The 15,885-nt window shown below is 37.9% G+C and overlaps 1 protein-coding gene across 9 annotated transcripts in view; it reads right to left on the bottom strand.

The window, feature by feature from the left end:
• Nucleotides 1–15,885, bottom strand: part of EPB41L2 (erythrocyte membrane protein band 4.1 like 2) — a 271,009-nt gene that overhangs the window by 78,879 nt on the left and 176,245 nt on the right. For all 9 annotated transcript variants that reach the window (XM_049785156.1, XM_049785155.1, XM_049785161.1 and 6 more), the window contains exon 6: nt 13,378–13,420. In XM_049785156.1, coding sequence (XP_049641113.1) covers nt 13,378–13,420 — 43 coding nt within the window. The remainder of the gene's footprint in view (nt 1–13,377; nt 13,421–15,885) is intronic.

Here is a 15,885-nt window from a genome sequence, read left to right as displayed (position 1 = left end):
AACTGGAAAAACCCTTAAGACAAACGATCAGACAATGGAAAAAGTACTCAAGGAATGTGAACAGATAAAATAAAAGTCTTTGATAAACTCAACAGAAACAACATAAGAATCACTGGAGTTCCAGAGGTCCAGGTAGGAGGTCCTCAGGAAGAATCAACTGTCAAAGACATCATCAAAAGGATACTCCCAGAGTTAAAGACTGCATGCAATCAAATCCTGCATGCCCAAAGAGTACCAGCTAAAAGAGACCCGAAGAAAAACATCCCAAGACACATCCTAGTTACAATGACAAATCCCACAGACAGAGATAGAATACTGAAAGCAGCAAGATCAAAAAGGGAAATTACATCCAAAGGAGTATCCTTAAGACTTACAGCAGACATGTCACAAGATAGGAAAGAAAGAAGTCAAGCTCTCACTGTTTGCAGATGACATGATACTCTACTTAGAAAACCCTAAAGACTCTATCAAAAATAGATTCATATAGCAATGTGGCAGGCTACAAAACTAACACACAAACATTGATGGCCTTTTTATACACCAATAATGATAGGGAAGAAATAGACATTAAGAAAACAACCCCATTCATACTACTGTCACACAAGCTCAAATATCTGGGAGTCTACTTGACTAAAGATGTGAACGACCTATAAAAAGAAAATTATAAAACCCTGCTAAAGAAATAAGAGGAGACACATGGAAATGGAAACACATATCCTGTTCATGGATTAGCAGGATTACATAATTAAAATGATATATCCTTTTGATATGTAAAAAGTCCATCTGAATCTGACTTGATTTTCCTCCTCCTGTACAAAAGAAAAGACAGTCTGGCTTGGTGTGCAGAGAGATCAAGAGGCAAGAAGCCAAAATGACTCCATAATTCTCTCCTGACTTGCTTGGTTTACTAATTCTTTGTGGCTACCTTCTTAAAACCTACTTGGGGTTGGAAATACAGTACATGGGGTAATTTTCCAACCTATTATGGAGAAGTAACAATAAAATCAGAGGTTGGGTTAATCTAAGTAAAGCTAAAGTAAACAGATCTCTCATTCATTAACAGTAAGAAGGAAAATATGAGACAAAAATAACCTCTAAAACTTCATGTTCTAGGACTATTACATGATCAAGTACAGGATTACATTTGGAGAACTAGCTCTCACTGTTTGAAAAAGTCAAATCACATTTTTTAATATTCCTCTTGCCAAACCACAAAGGCAAAAATCCTAAAACAGGTCTTAAAAACTTCCCAAGTATGGGGCTGGAGAAATATTACAGTATTAAATAACTTGCCTTGCATGTAACTGACTCAGGTTGGAGCACTGCATCCCATATGTTCCCCTGATCACCACAGACTGTGATTCTCCAAACTAAACTAGAAACAAAAAACAGCTGGCCAAATAATCCAAATATTAGATTACGATTTATAATCAGTCTTGAAGTGAAAAGCCAAATTGATTCCACGATTCTCTCCTGACTGGCTTGGTTTATTAATTCTTTGTGGCTAACCTTCAAACCATTCAACTGGGGTTGAAAATACAGTGTGGGGGCTGATTTTTACAGACTATTACTGGAAAAGTAACAATAAAATCAGAGAGATTAGGACAAGCTAGAGTAAGAAACTAAAGTAAACAAAAGAAACTCTCCTATACCTCGCTGAGTGAAGTTCCTCAGGGAGAGAAACTGGCACAGAATGATTTCTCTCATTTGCAGGATATAAAGAAACATCATGATGGAATAACAAATGTCCAAAGACAACGAAAACAAAGAACATGAGAAATGGCATTCAGTAGGAAACATACTACTTGTGTAAGGCTGGGTTATATGACCAGGAATGGGCAATGCCTATGGTGGAGGGAAGCATTAGACCAGGAGGTGGTGCTGGTGCTAAAAAGTGGTAAAGTGCCATGTATTAGCAATAGTAAAATATACTGGAAAAAAATTTTTTGAAATTTTTAAAGGTGCCTCTTGTAGAAGCAGGATATAGTAAGTGGCAGATAAAGATGGGGGATACCCATATTGGTAGAGGGAAGCAAACATTGGTGAAAGGATTGGCATGAATAGCTTTGTAATTTTATGGTACTTAATTAAAGGCAAAAATAAGAGGGTGTAATTCCTTCAGCTTAATCAGAACTATTCCAGTACATTGGTGATGGGAATGTTGCACTGGTGATGGGTGGTGTTCTTTACATGACTGAAACCCAAACACAATCATGTATGTAATCAAGGTGTTTAAATAAATAAAAAAAAAGTAAAAAAAAAAATCAAAATTAACACTAAACTATAAAAAAAAAAAACTCCTCAAACCTTCAGCCCTGGACAAATAGGAAGACTACTATAATTAAAGACATATAAGAGAAAAAATAGGAAAATGAGGTGATTATCTCAGAATAAAACAGAAGGCACCAGAGAGGTGGAGCCCTTCAGGAGAATCTAAAGGCCCTGATAATATGAGAGGATCATCAATAGCACAAGGCTTTCCCTGTGTCAACTATCAGATAAACTTTTCTTTGTTTTGGTTTTTTGGACCACACCCAGTGATGCTCTGGGGTTATTCCTGGCTATGCGCTCAGAAATCGCCCCTGGCTTGGGGGACCATATGGGACACCGGGGGATCAAATCACAGTCTGTCCTAGGTTAGCTATGTGCAAGGCAAATGCCCACCAATGTGCAATTGCTCTGGCCCCAAATAAACATTTAAGTATGTGGAGAACTCTAGGCCGAGACAATTTAGAGAAACGTATATAACCTACTCCCAAAAGCCGTTTTCTATTTTTTCCTGGCTGGAGATTCCCATTCTCTCTCTCTCTCTCTCTCTCTCTCTCTCTCTCTCTCTCTCTCTCCTCTCTCTCTCCCTCTCTCTCTCCTCTCTCTCTCCCCCTCTCTCTCCCTCTCTCTCCCTCTCTCTCTCCTCTCTCTCTCCCTCTCTCTCCTCTCTCCTCTCTCTCTCTCCCTCTCTCTCTCTCTCTCCTCTCTCTCTCTCCTCTCTCTCCCCCCCTCTTCTCTCTCCCCCCCCCTCCTCTTCTCTTTTGGTTTTTCGGCCACACGTGGTGATGCTCAGGGTTACTCCTGGTAATGCATTCAGGAATAGCCCCTGGCTTGGGGGACCATATGGGATGCCGGGGGATTGAACCTAGGCTAGATTGAACCTAGTCCGACCTAGGCTAGCACTTGCAAGGCAGGTGCCTTACGCCTTGCGCCACCGCTCCGGCCCCCCATTCTTTCTCTTGAACATATTTCTTACATTCTTACGTTTCTCTAAGTAAATGTCTTTAAAATAAAGTAAAATAAAATGATTAAGCTTCACTTAAAAAAAAAAAACTGGTCATATGATGAAGCCTAGGATAGAGTCTTTCTTTACGGTTCTAGAAGTTCTGTTCCATGAATGTTGTTTGAGTCAGTCTTCTGTAATTGGTGGTCTTGGTGTTTGCATCGATCCTTTCTTTCATTATGTTTCCAGAAGTTCTGCTCAATCACAGTTGTCACAGTCAGACCTCTGAAATTAGAGATCTTGATTATTGTACAGATTGTAGGCTGAAGCCTAGGCTAGGGTCTTTCTTATTGGTCCCAGGATAAGTTCTGTCCAGTCATGGTTGTCAAAGTCAGTCTTCTGTAGTTAGAGATCTTGGTTTTTGCACAGATCAAAGGACGACATGTCTTCTGATTTCATCATTTCCTTAGGTGATGAGATAGGACAACTTGCTTTTAGCTCAAGTTATTGCCATTTCCTTATTGTCAGGATGTCATATCATCCAGGGGGAGTTTGTTCCTAGTGCTGTTGCTGGCAGCTGTGTCGGTTCTAAGTCTGGAATGTAGGGCTTGGGATTGGATGGTCGCTGTCTGATCACATGGAGACTAAGTTGGGTCCACATGACACATGTTCAGAGCGGAAGGCACCCCTTTATTATAAGATGTAGGGGTTTTTATCCCTAGCAGAGCTTGTTTCTATACATAAAATTTCCCCTTTTTTTAGTATGCCTTTGCAAAGAGGAATGGTGACATATTATATTGCTGGTGCATTTGGGGGTGAAAATGTCAGGCTACACCACCTCTGTGCCCTGGTTTTAAGCTGAGTTTTTATCCCAGACAAGACTTTTTCTTGTAGGCTTTTGTGCCTAGCAGAACCAGAACAGGTGAAGTTAAAGGAGAAAAAAAATAATAAAAAAATATACACATATAGAAATATATAAAATAGAATAAATAATAAAAATTAATTAAAAATATTTTAAAAAGAGATGTAAGAGACTAGCTTACGTTTGGGAATAAACCGACTAAGAGGTAGTATTATAAAAGTCTTACACATATAAAGGAAATATAGGCTTGCCCATTTAGTCTTTTGAGATATTCTTGTGGGAGGTGAAATCCAGGCACATTTTCATCACACACCCTGGTCTTGTTAAGTTTGAGAAATGATTTGTAGCAGAAAGGGAACAAGTAGAGTTTTTGCACTGGGAGTCCTTCTGGAGCAGAGTCTGGTCTCATGCCACAGTCCACACTGGGAAGGGGTGTGAAAAGGAGGGCCACAAAGCATGAGTCAGCAGGAGTGTTAGTTGTAATTTCTTGTTGGGGGATAAAGTAGGGGCTGAGAGGGTGTCCTTTCACTTTGGGAGCTGGGTGGTGGCTTATTGGGGCAGGAGGTTGGTCTTGATACCTAATGGGTTAAGATCTGAGGGTAAAGAGTTTAAATAAGGAGGAATATCAGATCAAGATCGGGGGGTAAAGAGAAGGATTTCTGAAGGGGGTAAGAGAGATAGTGTATATGAGGGGCTATATCCACTTTAGGCATGGATTATTTACAATTTAGGTTTGATGCTCAGATCTTCTATGTACTCATGCCCACATAAAGATATACAAAAGTGATCTCTTCTTAAGTTGTTGATAGAGGTCGGACCCTCATAGGATGAGTCTGAGCTCTTAAGAAATGGTTGAATTAAGATAAATAATTAGGGGCCCAGAGAGATAGCACAGCGGCGTTTGCCTTGCAAGCAGCCAATCCAGGACCAAAGGCAGTTGGTTCAAATCCCAGTGTCCCATATGGTCCCCGTGCCTGCCAAGAGCTATTTCTGAGCAGACAGCCAGGAGTAACCCCTGAGCACTGCCGGGTGTGACCAAAAAACAAAAACAAAAAACAAACAAAAAAAAGATAATTAGTTTAGATATAGTTTAGGAAAGAGAGGGAGAATAGAAAAGAAAATTAAGTAAATACAGTAAAAATAAATTTAAAACAAAAATTTTGGGCCGGTGCGTTGGAGTTGGAAGTTTTCCCCAATTTTTAGGCACCTCATCACTAAGGAGGGTGGGCTTTGCTAAATGAAGATTTAGATAATGGCTGAGCATTTTAGGATGCATGTAGTTTTTCTGTATAAAGTACTAAGCAATGTGGTAGTAATGTCTATAAGAGGAGGTTACCGAATGTAGTATTGTCCGCTGCATCTTATGTATTGAAGTTTCTTTCCTAAAGAGAAACTAACATTGTGAGTTTTATTTAACATAGATGAATTGATAAAGAAGTAGGAGGAGGAAAAGGAGAGAAGAGGGAAAAGGAAAGATGAGTAGTGGGAGAGAGAAAAGAGAAGAGAGGGAAAGAGAAGAGAGAGAGAGAAAAGGATGGAGAAACCCTGTATCTCGTATGCCAAGGGAATTCCCTTTCTAATCTCTCCAACATTTACTGTGCCTATGCAAAAAAAAAAAAAAAAAAAAAAAAAGTGCACAATTTATCTTTATTTTCTTTTTATTTCGTCCTTGTGGTGATTGTTTGGTTGTTGTATTTATTGCTGTGGTGCTTTTTTGCAGTCACTGGTTTCAGGTTTTTTGTTGTTGTTTTGTTTTTTTTAGTTTCTGTTTTTTTGTATTTTTTTGTATTTTTGTTATGTTTTTCTTCTTTTTTCCCTCAAGACGGACTCACTGTTTTTTATTTGCTTGTTTGTTTTTCCTTTCTTTTTTCTATTTTTCTATTCATTTATTTTTTCAAACAGAACCGCATAACTTAAATCATCTTATTCTGCATCATAAATTGAGGGAAAAAATGGACGGTATCAAGACCAAACAGTAGTATAACATTGAGTAGAAATAAAAAATGATCAGATTTAAGCACCAAATCCAAACTCAATGATAACAGAATCAATATCCAATCTACATCAAGCAATACACAGAGGAAACCAGTTACATTAGCAGTTCAGGGGGCAAAGGAAGGGGATACGAGGTGCATGCTGGGAACAAGGATGGAGGGAGGACAACACTGTGGTACAAATGCCCTGATTCAATGTCACTATATACCTTTTATATTACTGTGAAGGATTTGTAATTCACTTTGGTCACAATAAAAATTATTTAAAAAAAACACAAAAATAGCAGGTGAGTGAGTAGAAGGACTTCAATATTTAGCTCAATAGTTTGAGAGAGCATGCTTCTATGTAGGAGGCATCATCCCCTACATCACAGGCCAGAACTATCATGAGTGATCTCTAAGCAGCAACAGGAGTAGCCCCTGAATAAAAGGTGGGTAGTCTTAAAACAAAGAAACAAAACAGACAGAAAGGGAAAGGGAGGGGCTGGAGAGAGAGTATGGAGGTAGACATTTGCCTGGCATGCAGCAGGACAGTGGTTCAAATCACGACCTCCCATATAGTCTCCCGAGCCTGCCAGGAGTGATTTCTGAGTAGAGAGCCAGGAGTAACCCCTAAGTGCTGCTACATGTGGACCTCCCCCCCCAAAAAAAAGAAAAGAAATAAAAAGAAAGGGAAAGGGAGAGAGAGGGGAAAAAGAGAGGGAAAGAAGGAAAAAGAGGAGAGGGAGAATAAAGACTATAAAAAGAGTGACTCTCACAAATTGAAGGGGAAATGGAGGGTACCAAGATCAAACAGTTTTATGATCACTAAGTAGTAATAAAAAATGATCTGACTTAAACATCAAATCCAAAGCCAATGACAACAGAATCAATACCCAATCTACAACAAACTAGACACAGGGGACCACTTATACTAAAGCAAGGGGATTAGGGATATGGAATGCATGCTGGAATCAGGGGTGGAAGGAGGACAACTTTGGTGGTGGGATTCCCCTGATTCAATGTCAATATGTACCTAAAATATTTCTGTGATATGTAATCTACTTTGATCAATATAAAAATTATTATAATAAAAAATAAAGGGTGCTTTCATAAAAACAAAGAAATAAATGGAAAATATAAGCTGGTTAAAAATTATGCTAGTCTGGCAATAAAAGGGAAGAGCACCTGACCAGGCCCCAATAGAGGAAACACGAGGGGCCAAACTTCAGGGAGATCACTAAAAGCCCCCTCTAGAATCACGCTCAGGGAGGGGACCCATCCCCACGTCACAGGGAAAAAGTGGGTTGAATTCGGAAGGCACTACACTCCAAGCCACACCAATAAATGCAAAGAAACATGGGTAAATTAAGGAGGACCCTAACATCTGGAGATATGGACAGAAACCCTAGCAAGTTTCCAAGTCCACCAAAATGCACAGATCCATTGGAAGGAGTCTAAAAGCAGCCATGAGAAAGGATATGCAAGAAATAATAAAGGAAACAATAGCCACCGAGTACAAGAAATACCGGGATGAACAAATAAGCCCAATTAAAGAAGACCTATTAAAGAACACGAAAGAGTCCATGCAAAGGGAATTAAAGGAATTAAAAGACAATGTAAAAAGTCATACAAGCAGGATTACACAGTCAGAGAAGCACACTGAAGAACCTGAAGGAAAACTGCAAACAAAAAAATGACTAAGAAACCAACAAGGAAATAAAAGGAAAAGCACTGGAAGGAAAAGTCCAGTATCTAATGAACAAGGACAAAAGAAATAATCTAAGAATTGTGGGTATACCAGAAGGGGAGGAAATAGGGAAAGGGGAAGAACAAATACCCAGAGAAATAATAGCAGAAAACTTTCCCACCCTCTGGAAAGACACTTCATCCAGAATGTGAAAAGTTCCTAATAAAATAGACCCTAATAAACACCAAGACATATAGTAATCCAAATGGCAAAACACAAAGAGAAAGATGAACTCCTTAAAGCAATAAGGGAGGGAAAAAACCTCAAGTACAAAGGAAGGGACATAAGAATCAAACTAGATCTCCCATTTGAAATAATTAAGGAAGACAGTGGAATGAAATATTTATACGACTGAATAAAAGAAATTTCCAACCTAGGGTCCAATATCCAGCAAAACTATCATTCATGTGGGAGGGTACACTAAAATCATTCTCAAACAAAAAAGATTCCTAAACGAACTACTCAGAGATAAATTACACAATCCAAACCCGATTGTAACAACCATCCCACATAACACAACTGGACAGATCCAGCTAACAAAAAAATAGCAAAGAAATAAGAGCCCTAAATGAAAAATTAGAAGATCTAGGGCTAATAGACTTATGTAGGACCCTCAATCCCCAGAAAGCAGAATACACATTCTTCTCAAGCCCATATTCTGCAGAATAGACCATTTCTTAGGATACAAATCTAACCTATATAAGAACACAAATGTAAGGATCATTAGAAGTACCCTATCTGATCACTGTGCAACAGAGGGCAAAATTGACTTCAAGAAGAAGCAATGGAGAAAAACTTATACCTAGAGATTAAACAAAATGCTGCTCAACAACAGCTGGATCAAAGAGGAACTCAAGGAAGAAATAAAAAGATTCCTTGAGACAAACTGTAATGAAGAGACAACTTGTCAATATTTGTGGGACATAGCAAAAGCAGTAATTAGGGGGAAACTCATATCAATACAGGCCTATGTCAAGAAAGAGGAAAATGACAAAATCAACAGCTTAAAGGATCACCTTAAGGAATTGGAACAACAGCAGCAAAGAAATCCAACCACAACCAGAAGGCAAGAAATAATAAAAGCCAGAGCATAAATAAACAACATAGAAACTAAGAAAATACAAAAAAAAAATCATTGAGACCAGGAGTTGGTTTCTCAAAATAATAAACAAGAAAAAAAAAAAAACACTGGCAAAACTCACCAAAAAAAAGAGGGAAAACACCCAAATCAGTAGGATCACAAATGAAAGGGGAGAGAATAAAACAGAACCCCAAGAAATACAACATGAAATCATATTATGAACAACTATACTCAGTTAGGCTAGAGAACCCAGTAGAAATCTACAGATTCCTGGAAAAATACCATCTTCCGAGACTGGAAAAGGAAGATCTATAAAGTCTTAACAGACCTATCACTTCAGAGGAAATTGAAGATGTAATTAAGAAACTTCCTAAGAACAAATGTCCAGGCACAGATGGATTTATAGGTGAATTCTATCAAATATTCCGAGAAGACTTACTACCACTTTTCCACAGGCTCTTCCAAACCACTGAAAAATCAGGAATCCTCCCCAACTCCTTTTGAGGCTAATATCACACTCATTCCTAAAGATGGCAAAGACACCACCAAGGAAGAAAACTACAGATCAATTTCAATAATGAACATAGATGCAAAGATACTCAACAAAATTTTAGCAAACCGAATCCAGAACTACATCAGAAAGATCATACACCATGACCAAGTAGGTTTCATCCCAGGAATGTAAGGTTGGTTCAACATACGCAAATCAATCAACATCATACTTCACATCAACAACAAGAAAGACAAAAAACACATGATCCTATCAATTGAGGCAGAGATGGCGTTTGACAAAATCCAAAACCCTTTCATATTGAAAACACTCAGCAAAATAGGGTTAGAAGGAACCTTCCTCAAGATAGTTACAGCTATCTATGAAAAGCCCACAGCCAACATTATCCTTAATGTCGAAAAAATAGAAGCATTTCCACTAAGGTCAGGAACTAGGTAAGGATGTGCACTCTCCTCACTCTTATTCAATATAATCTTAGAAGTCCTAGCAAAAGCAATCCGACAAGAGAAGGGAATCAAATGAATCCAAATTGGGAATGAGGAACTCAAACTATCTCTTTTTACAGAAATATACATCGAAAATCCTAAAGAGTCCACAGCAAAACTCCTAGAAACTATTAACCAATACAGAAAAGTGGCTGACTACAAAGTCAATACACAAAAGACAGTAGCATTTCTCTATACAAATAACGAAGTTGAGGAGAGAGAGACTAAAAATACAATTCCATTTAAAATAGTATAAAAAATATTAGGTACCTAGGAATCAACCTTACAAGGGAAGTGAAGGACCTATACCAGGTTAACTTCAAATCACTTCAGAAAAAAATTGAAGAGGAACTAAGGAAATGGAAGAACATCCCATGCTCATGGGTAGGTAGAATCAACATAGTCAAAATAACTATCCTACCTAAACTACTATATAGATTTAATGCAATCCCTATCCAAATTCAGCCATCATTCTTTAAAGAATTAGAAAAATCAATCATAGAATTCATCTGGAATCACAAAAGACCCAGGATAGCCAAACACATTTTGAAAAACAAGAAGCTTTGTCTTTGCCTAACCTGAAACTATACTGTAAAGCCATAGGGATCAAAACAGTATGGTACTGGAACAAAGACCAGTGGGCTAGAACAGAATTTCCAGACATAACCCCCCTGATATACAGTCAACTAATATTTGACAAAAGACCCAAGAACTTAAAATGAAACAAAGAAAGTCTCTTCAACAAATGGTGTTGGTACAACTGGAAAAACACATGTAAGAAATTGAAAATCAACAAATACCTCACTCCTTATACAAAAGTCAACTCAAAATGTATCAAAGACCTTGAAATTAAACCCGAATTTATACAGTTTATCGAGAATAAAATAGGCAGAACACTAGAAGACCTATATATCAAAAATGTCTTCAAGGATGGAGCACCAATAGCAAGAACTTTAGCATCAAATATAAACAAATGGGACTATATCAAACTAAAAAGCTTCTGCATGGCGAAAGCCACCCTACTTAACCAAGAAGACAGTTAACTGAATGGGAAAAAAAATCTTTGCACTCAACACATCAGATAAAGAGCTGATATCCAGAATATACAAAGCATTCAGAAAGCTGAGCCCCCCAAAACCAAATAAAGCCATAAAAAATTGGGGAGATGAAATGAATAGACACTTCTCTGAGGAAGACTGAAAGACGGCCAACGAACACATGAAAACATGCTCACCATCACTCATCATTACAGAAATTGAAATCAAGAAAACAATGAGGTACCATTTACACCAGTAAGGATGGCTCACATCAAAAACAATGGGAACAATCTCTGTTGGCGGGGATGCAGTATAAAAGGCACTCTCATCCACTGCTGGTGGGAATGCCCCCTTGTCCAACCCATATGGAGAACAGTCAGGTGAGTGCTCCAGGAACTCAGAATTGAGCTGCCATTTGACCCAGCAATTGTTCTCGTAGGTATGTGTGCACCCCACTATTTATCGCAGCACTCAGTATAATAGCCAAGTCTTGGAACCAACCTCGATGTCCAATAACAAATGAGTGGATCATTAAGATACCACATCTTTGTTCTTTTCTCTTCTTCCTTCTTGCGCACTGTCATGTTTCTTATTTCAAGACGATGGAAATTATGTGGTGCTTATCTTTATTGCTGTAGTGCTCACTGGATATTTTATTTGATACTTCTTTTTGTACTGTTGTGGTGTTTCACCTTCTTTTTCCCCTTCGCCTCTCAAACTGAGGATGAGAGCCTCTAAAAGGGTTCCGCCCATTGTTGGCATATTTGATTTTTACCCCATTTTATTACTTTTCTCTTCCTCAAACAAAACCACATAACTTGAACTATCTAGTCCCACCTCCCAATTAGAGGGGGAAATAATGGAGGTACCAAGGCCAAACAGTTGTAAGATCACTAAGTAGTAAGCTAGACACGGAGGGAACCACTCATTCTAGCAGCCCCGGAGGTGAGAGTGGAGGATATGGGAGGCAGGACGGGAACGGAGGTGGAGGGAGGACAATTCGGTGATGGGAATTCCCCTGATTCAATGATAATATGTACCTAAATTATTACTGTGAACGACATGTAAGCCACTATGATTATAATAAAAATTATAAAAAAAATGGAAAAACTGTGTTTGACAGATGCAAATTTATCTATCACCCAAATTATTATGATCCAATAATAATAAGAAATTATATGGAAAGGAAGAAATAATTAACATTTTGATATAATTGCTTATAGAGATTATTACAATTTTAAGGCTAGAAATGTAAGTCTAAACCCAAGTATGAATATCTTTGTTAAATCACAATGTTTAAATAAAAGATATTAAAATAAAATAAAAAGGGTAACTCAAGAAAAAGAAAACATTCTGAGAACCTTAAAATGGGAGATGAAACATTGATGAAAAAGATCAGATAAAGTAAGGCTTGTCTTCCTGTGTTTTGATGTTAGAAAAGATATTCTGCAACTGGCATTCAGGGAATAAAGGTTTCTCAGCACAGTCCCAGGGGTCCAGGGTCAGAATGGTAAGAATTTTCTGCTGCCTAAAAATTACAGCTACTACCTTTCTACTTATTGCAATCATTTACAGACCCTGTAGTAAATTAAGTATCCAGATACTCTATGGGAAATTTTTCTGTGGTTCAGTATTTTTTTTTGCACGGATATCATGTCAGTTCCAGGCAGAGGCAGAACTCTCTGGAAAGAACTGAAGCCGATTAGAGAGAACACTAACCGACACTAACCGGCATCCACAATGAGAAAAATGGGCATGAGGAAGGGAAATGCAGGACTAAATACAGACTGTAGAGCACACATAACAGTCTTGGACTTGAATAGACAGTGAGGGCTGAAAAGATACTTCTGCAAGCTTCTCATCCAGCAGTCCTCTCTCCACTACCTTACTTAGTAAACAGTGTTGACGATATGCCTCTTGGGCCAGAGTCCGCTTATTAATTAGCTTAACTACATACTTCCAATATGAAGACAAAGCACAGTGACAGTTTTATCTAAAGATAAATCGACATAAGTGAAAGTTTTCATTTAATTAGTTGCTCCACAACATTTTGGCAAAAAATAAAAGTTCTAGAAAAGTTACCTGAGGAAAAAATGAGCTATTACCTTATAGTGACAGCCTACATTGAGGAAGATTTCGAACCTATGGACCAGTAAAGCCATCATAAAGTAGTAACAGCTGTACAAAACTAATGCTAGTGTCCTTAATTTCCTGTAAAATAATTTTTTTGATGTATTGATTTTGAGGCCACAACAGACTATATTCAGAGCTTATTTCTAACTCTATGTTCAGGGGCCACTCCTGGTGATACCAAGAATCAAATGAACTTGGCTGAATGTAAGACCAGCAATTAACTTCCTGTAGTATCTTTCAGGTCTCAACAAAAGATTTCAATTTAAAGAAGAATTTATCATTCCATCACAATTATTATTCTATTCTATATTTGCATAATTATTTAAATACGCACTTCGCAGTTGTTTCTTTATTTCTTTTGCAGGATCCAGCCAGTTCTGCAGAAAGAAGAAAATGGTGCATTAAATAATATTCAGAGTCCAAAATTAAGCAGTTTAGAGTTCATATAATTATCTAAATATAGATATATTTTTTATTTATATATTTTTACTTAAGCACCATGATTACAAATATGTTTGTAGTTGGGTTTCAGTAATAAAACAGAACATCCCACTTTACAAGTTCAACATTCCCACCACCAGTGCCCCCCATTCTTCCTCCTCCCCCACCCACTACCTGTATTAGATACAGGCATTCTATTTTTTTTCATTCATTACCACTGTCATGATAGTTGTTAGTGTAGTTATTTCTCTAACTGAACTTACTCTTTGTGGTAAGCTTCATACTGTGGGCCGGTCCTTCCAGTCCTCATCTCTATTGTCTCTAGGTATTATTACAATTATATCTTTTATTTTTCTTAAATTCCACAGATGAGACTATTCTGTGTTATCTCTCTTCCTCTGATTTATTTAACTAATAATAGTTATATTTTAATAAAGTTCTTTTTGAAGTGACTTTCACTGCACTGTTAGTAAATGTGTATGTTCCATAAAGTTTTTTTAAATACTTTTTAAGTTAGGAACTGTAATATAATCATATATCTGAACTCAAAAATATACTCATATTCATCATATTGCCACCAACCAGCCCTATACAATAATGCTAATAAAGAAATGAGAGCTTACTCAGCAAACATTGATCTAATTTACGAAAAATAGTGCATATTAAAATTACTATATTAAAAAAAGCTCAGGTCAAAACCAGGGCATAGAGGTGATGGAGCCTGATACTCTCACCACCAAATGCACCAGCAATATAATATAGCACCATTTCTTTATGCAAAGGCATACTAAAAAGGGGAAATTTTATGTATAGAAACAAGCTCTTATCTACTAGGGATAAGAACTCATCCCAGGGCGCCTCCCACCTTGAACATATGTCATGTGGTCCCAACTGAGACTCATGTGATTAGACAGCGACTGTCCAACCCTAAACTCTAGATCTCAGACACAGAACCGACACAGTTCTCTGCAACAGCTCCAGGTACCAAACTCCCTCTGGGACATTCTTAATACTGCTCTGACAAAACAAACGACAGTTTTGATATGACATCCTGACAATGAGGAAATGGCAACAACTTGATCTAAGAGCAGGTTGTCTTACCTTACCACCTAACAATAAGAGGGAATCAGAAGACACGTCATCCTTTGATCTGTTCAAAAGTCAAGATCACTAACTACAGAAGACTGACTGTGACAACCATGACTGAGCAGAACGTGTCCTGGGACCAATAAAAAAGACCCTAGTTTAGGCTTTGGCCTAAGATCTGTACAACCAAGATCTCCAATTCCAGAGGTCTGATCGAGACAACTGCAAACAAGCAGAACTTCTGGAAACATAATGAAAGACTCTATTCCTAGGATAGATGCAAAAACCAAAACCACCAACTATAGAAGACTGATTAAAACAACAGTGATGGAACAGAAGTAGAACTGTAAAGACTCCATCCTAAGGCTCCAGCCTATGACCTGTGCAAATACCAAGATCTCTAGATATAGAGGCCTGATCTTATCATCCATAACTCAGTGGAAAGTTTCCAGACACCAGAAAAGGACCTAGTGAAGAGTATAAGAGCATGTACGGAGCCTGTAGTTATTCCCATGACAGGGTGGAGAAACCCTGTATCTCTTAGGCCAAGGGAATTCCCTGTCTAATCTCCCCAATATTTACTGTGTGTATGCAAACAAATAAAAAAAAAGAAAAAATGAAGCACAAGTTAATATTTTAGTTGTTATTGTTTGAGGGTTTTTTTAATTATATATTTTATTTAAACACCTTGATTACATACATGATTTTGTTTGGGTTTCAGTCATGTAAAGAACACCACCCATCACCAGTGCAATGTTCCCATCACCAATGTCCCAAATCTCCCTCCTCCCTACCCTACCCCTGCCTGTACTCTAGACAGGCTTTCCATTTCCCTCATACATTCATTTGAGGGTTTTTTTGAGCTCTGTTTTGTTTTTATTTAGAGACTGTGGTTATGTTTGGTTGTTGTCTTTATTGCTGTGGTGCTTTTTTGTATTGTTATATTTTCTTCCTTTTCCCCTTTCTTCTCTTAAATCAATATTTATAGCCTCTAGAAGGACTCCTGTTTTTTGCTTGTTTGATTTTTGCCCCCCTCCCTTTTTTTCTTTCCTTCAAACAGAACCACATAAATTGAATCATCCTGTTCCACCTCACATATTAAGGGGGAAATAATGGAGGATACCAAGACCAAACAGTCGTATGAACATTGAGTAGAAATAAAAAATGATCAGACTTAAACACCAAATCCAAATCCAGATTCGGTACCCAACTACAACAAGCTAGACACAAGGGGACCACTTATACTAGCAGCCCAGGGGGCAAAGGAGGGGGATATGGGATGCATGCTGGGAACAGGAGTGGATGGAGGACAACA

The sequence above is a fragment of the Suncus etruscus genome, chromosome 12, assembly GCF_024139225.1.
Source record: "Suncus etruscus isolate mSunEtr1 chromosome 12, mSunEtr1.pri.cur, whole genome shotgun sequence".
In the NCBI taxonomy this organism is placed as follows: domain Eukaryota; kingdom Metazoa; phylum Chordata; class Mammalia; order Eulipotyphla; family Soricidae; genus Suncus; species Suncus etruscus.
The sequence above is the reverse complement of the archived record's forward strand: the minus strand, read 5'-3'. Positions and strand labels throughout refer to the sequence as shown.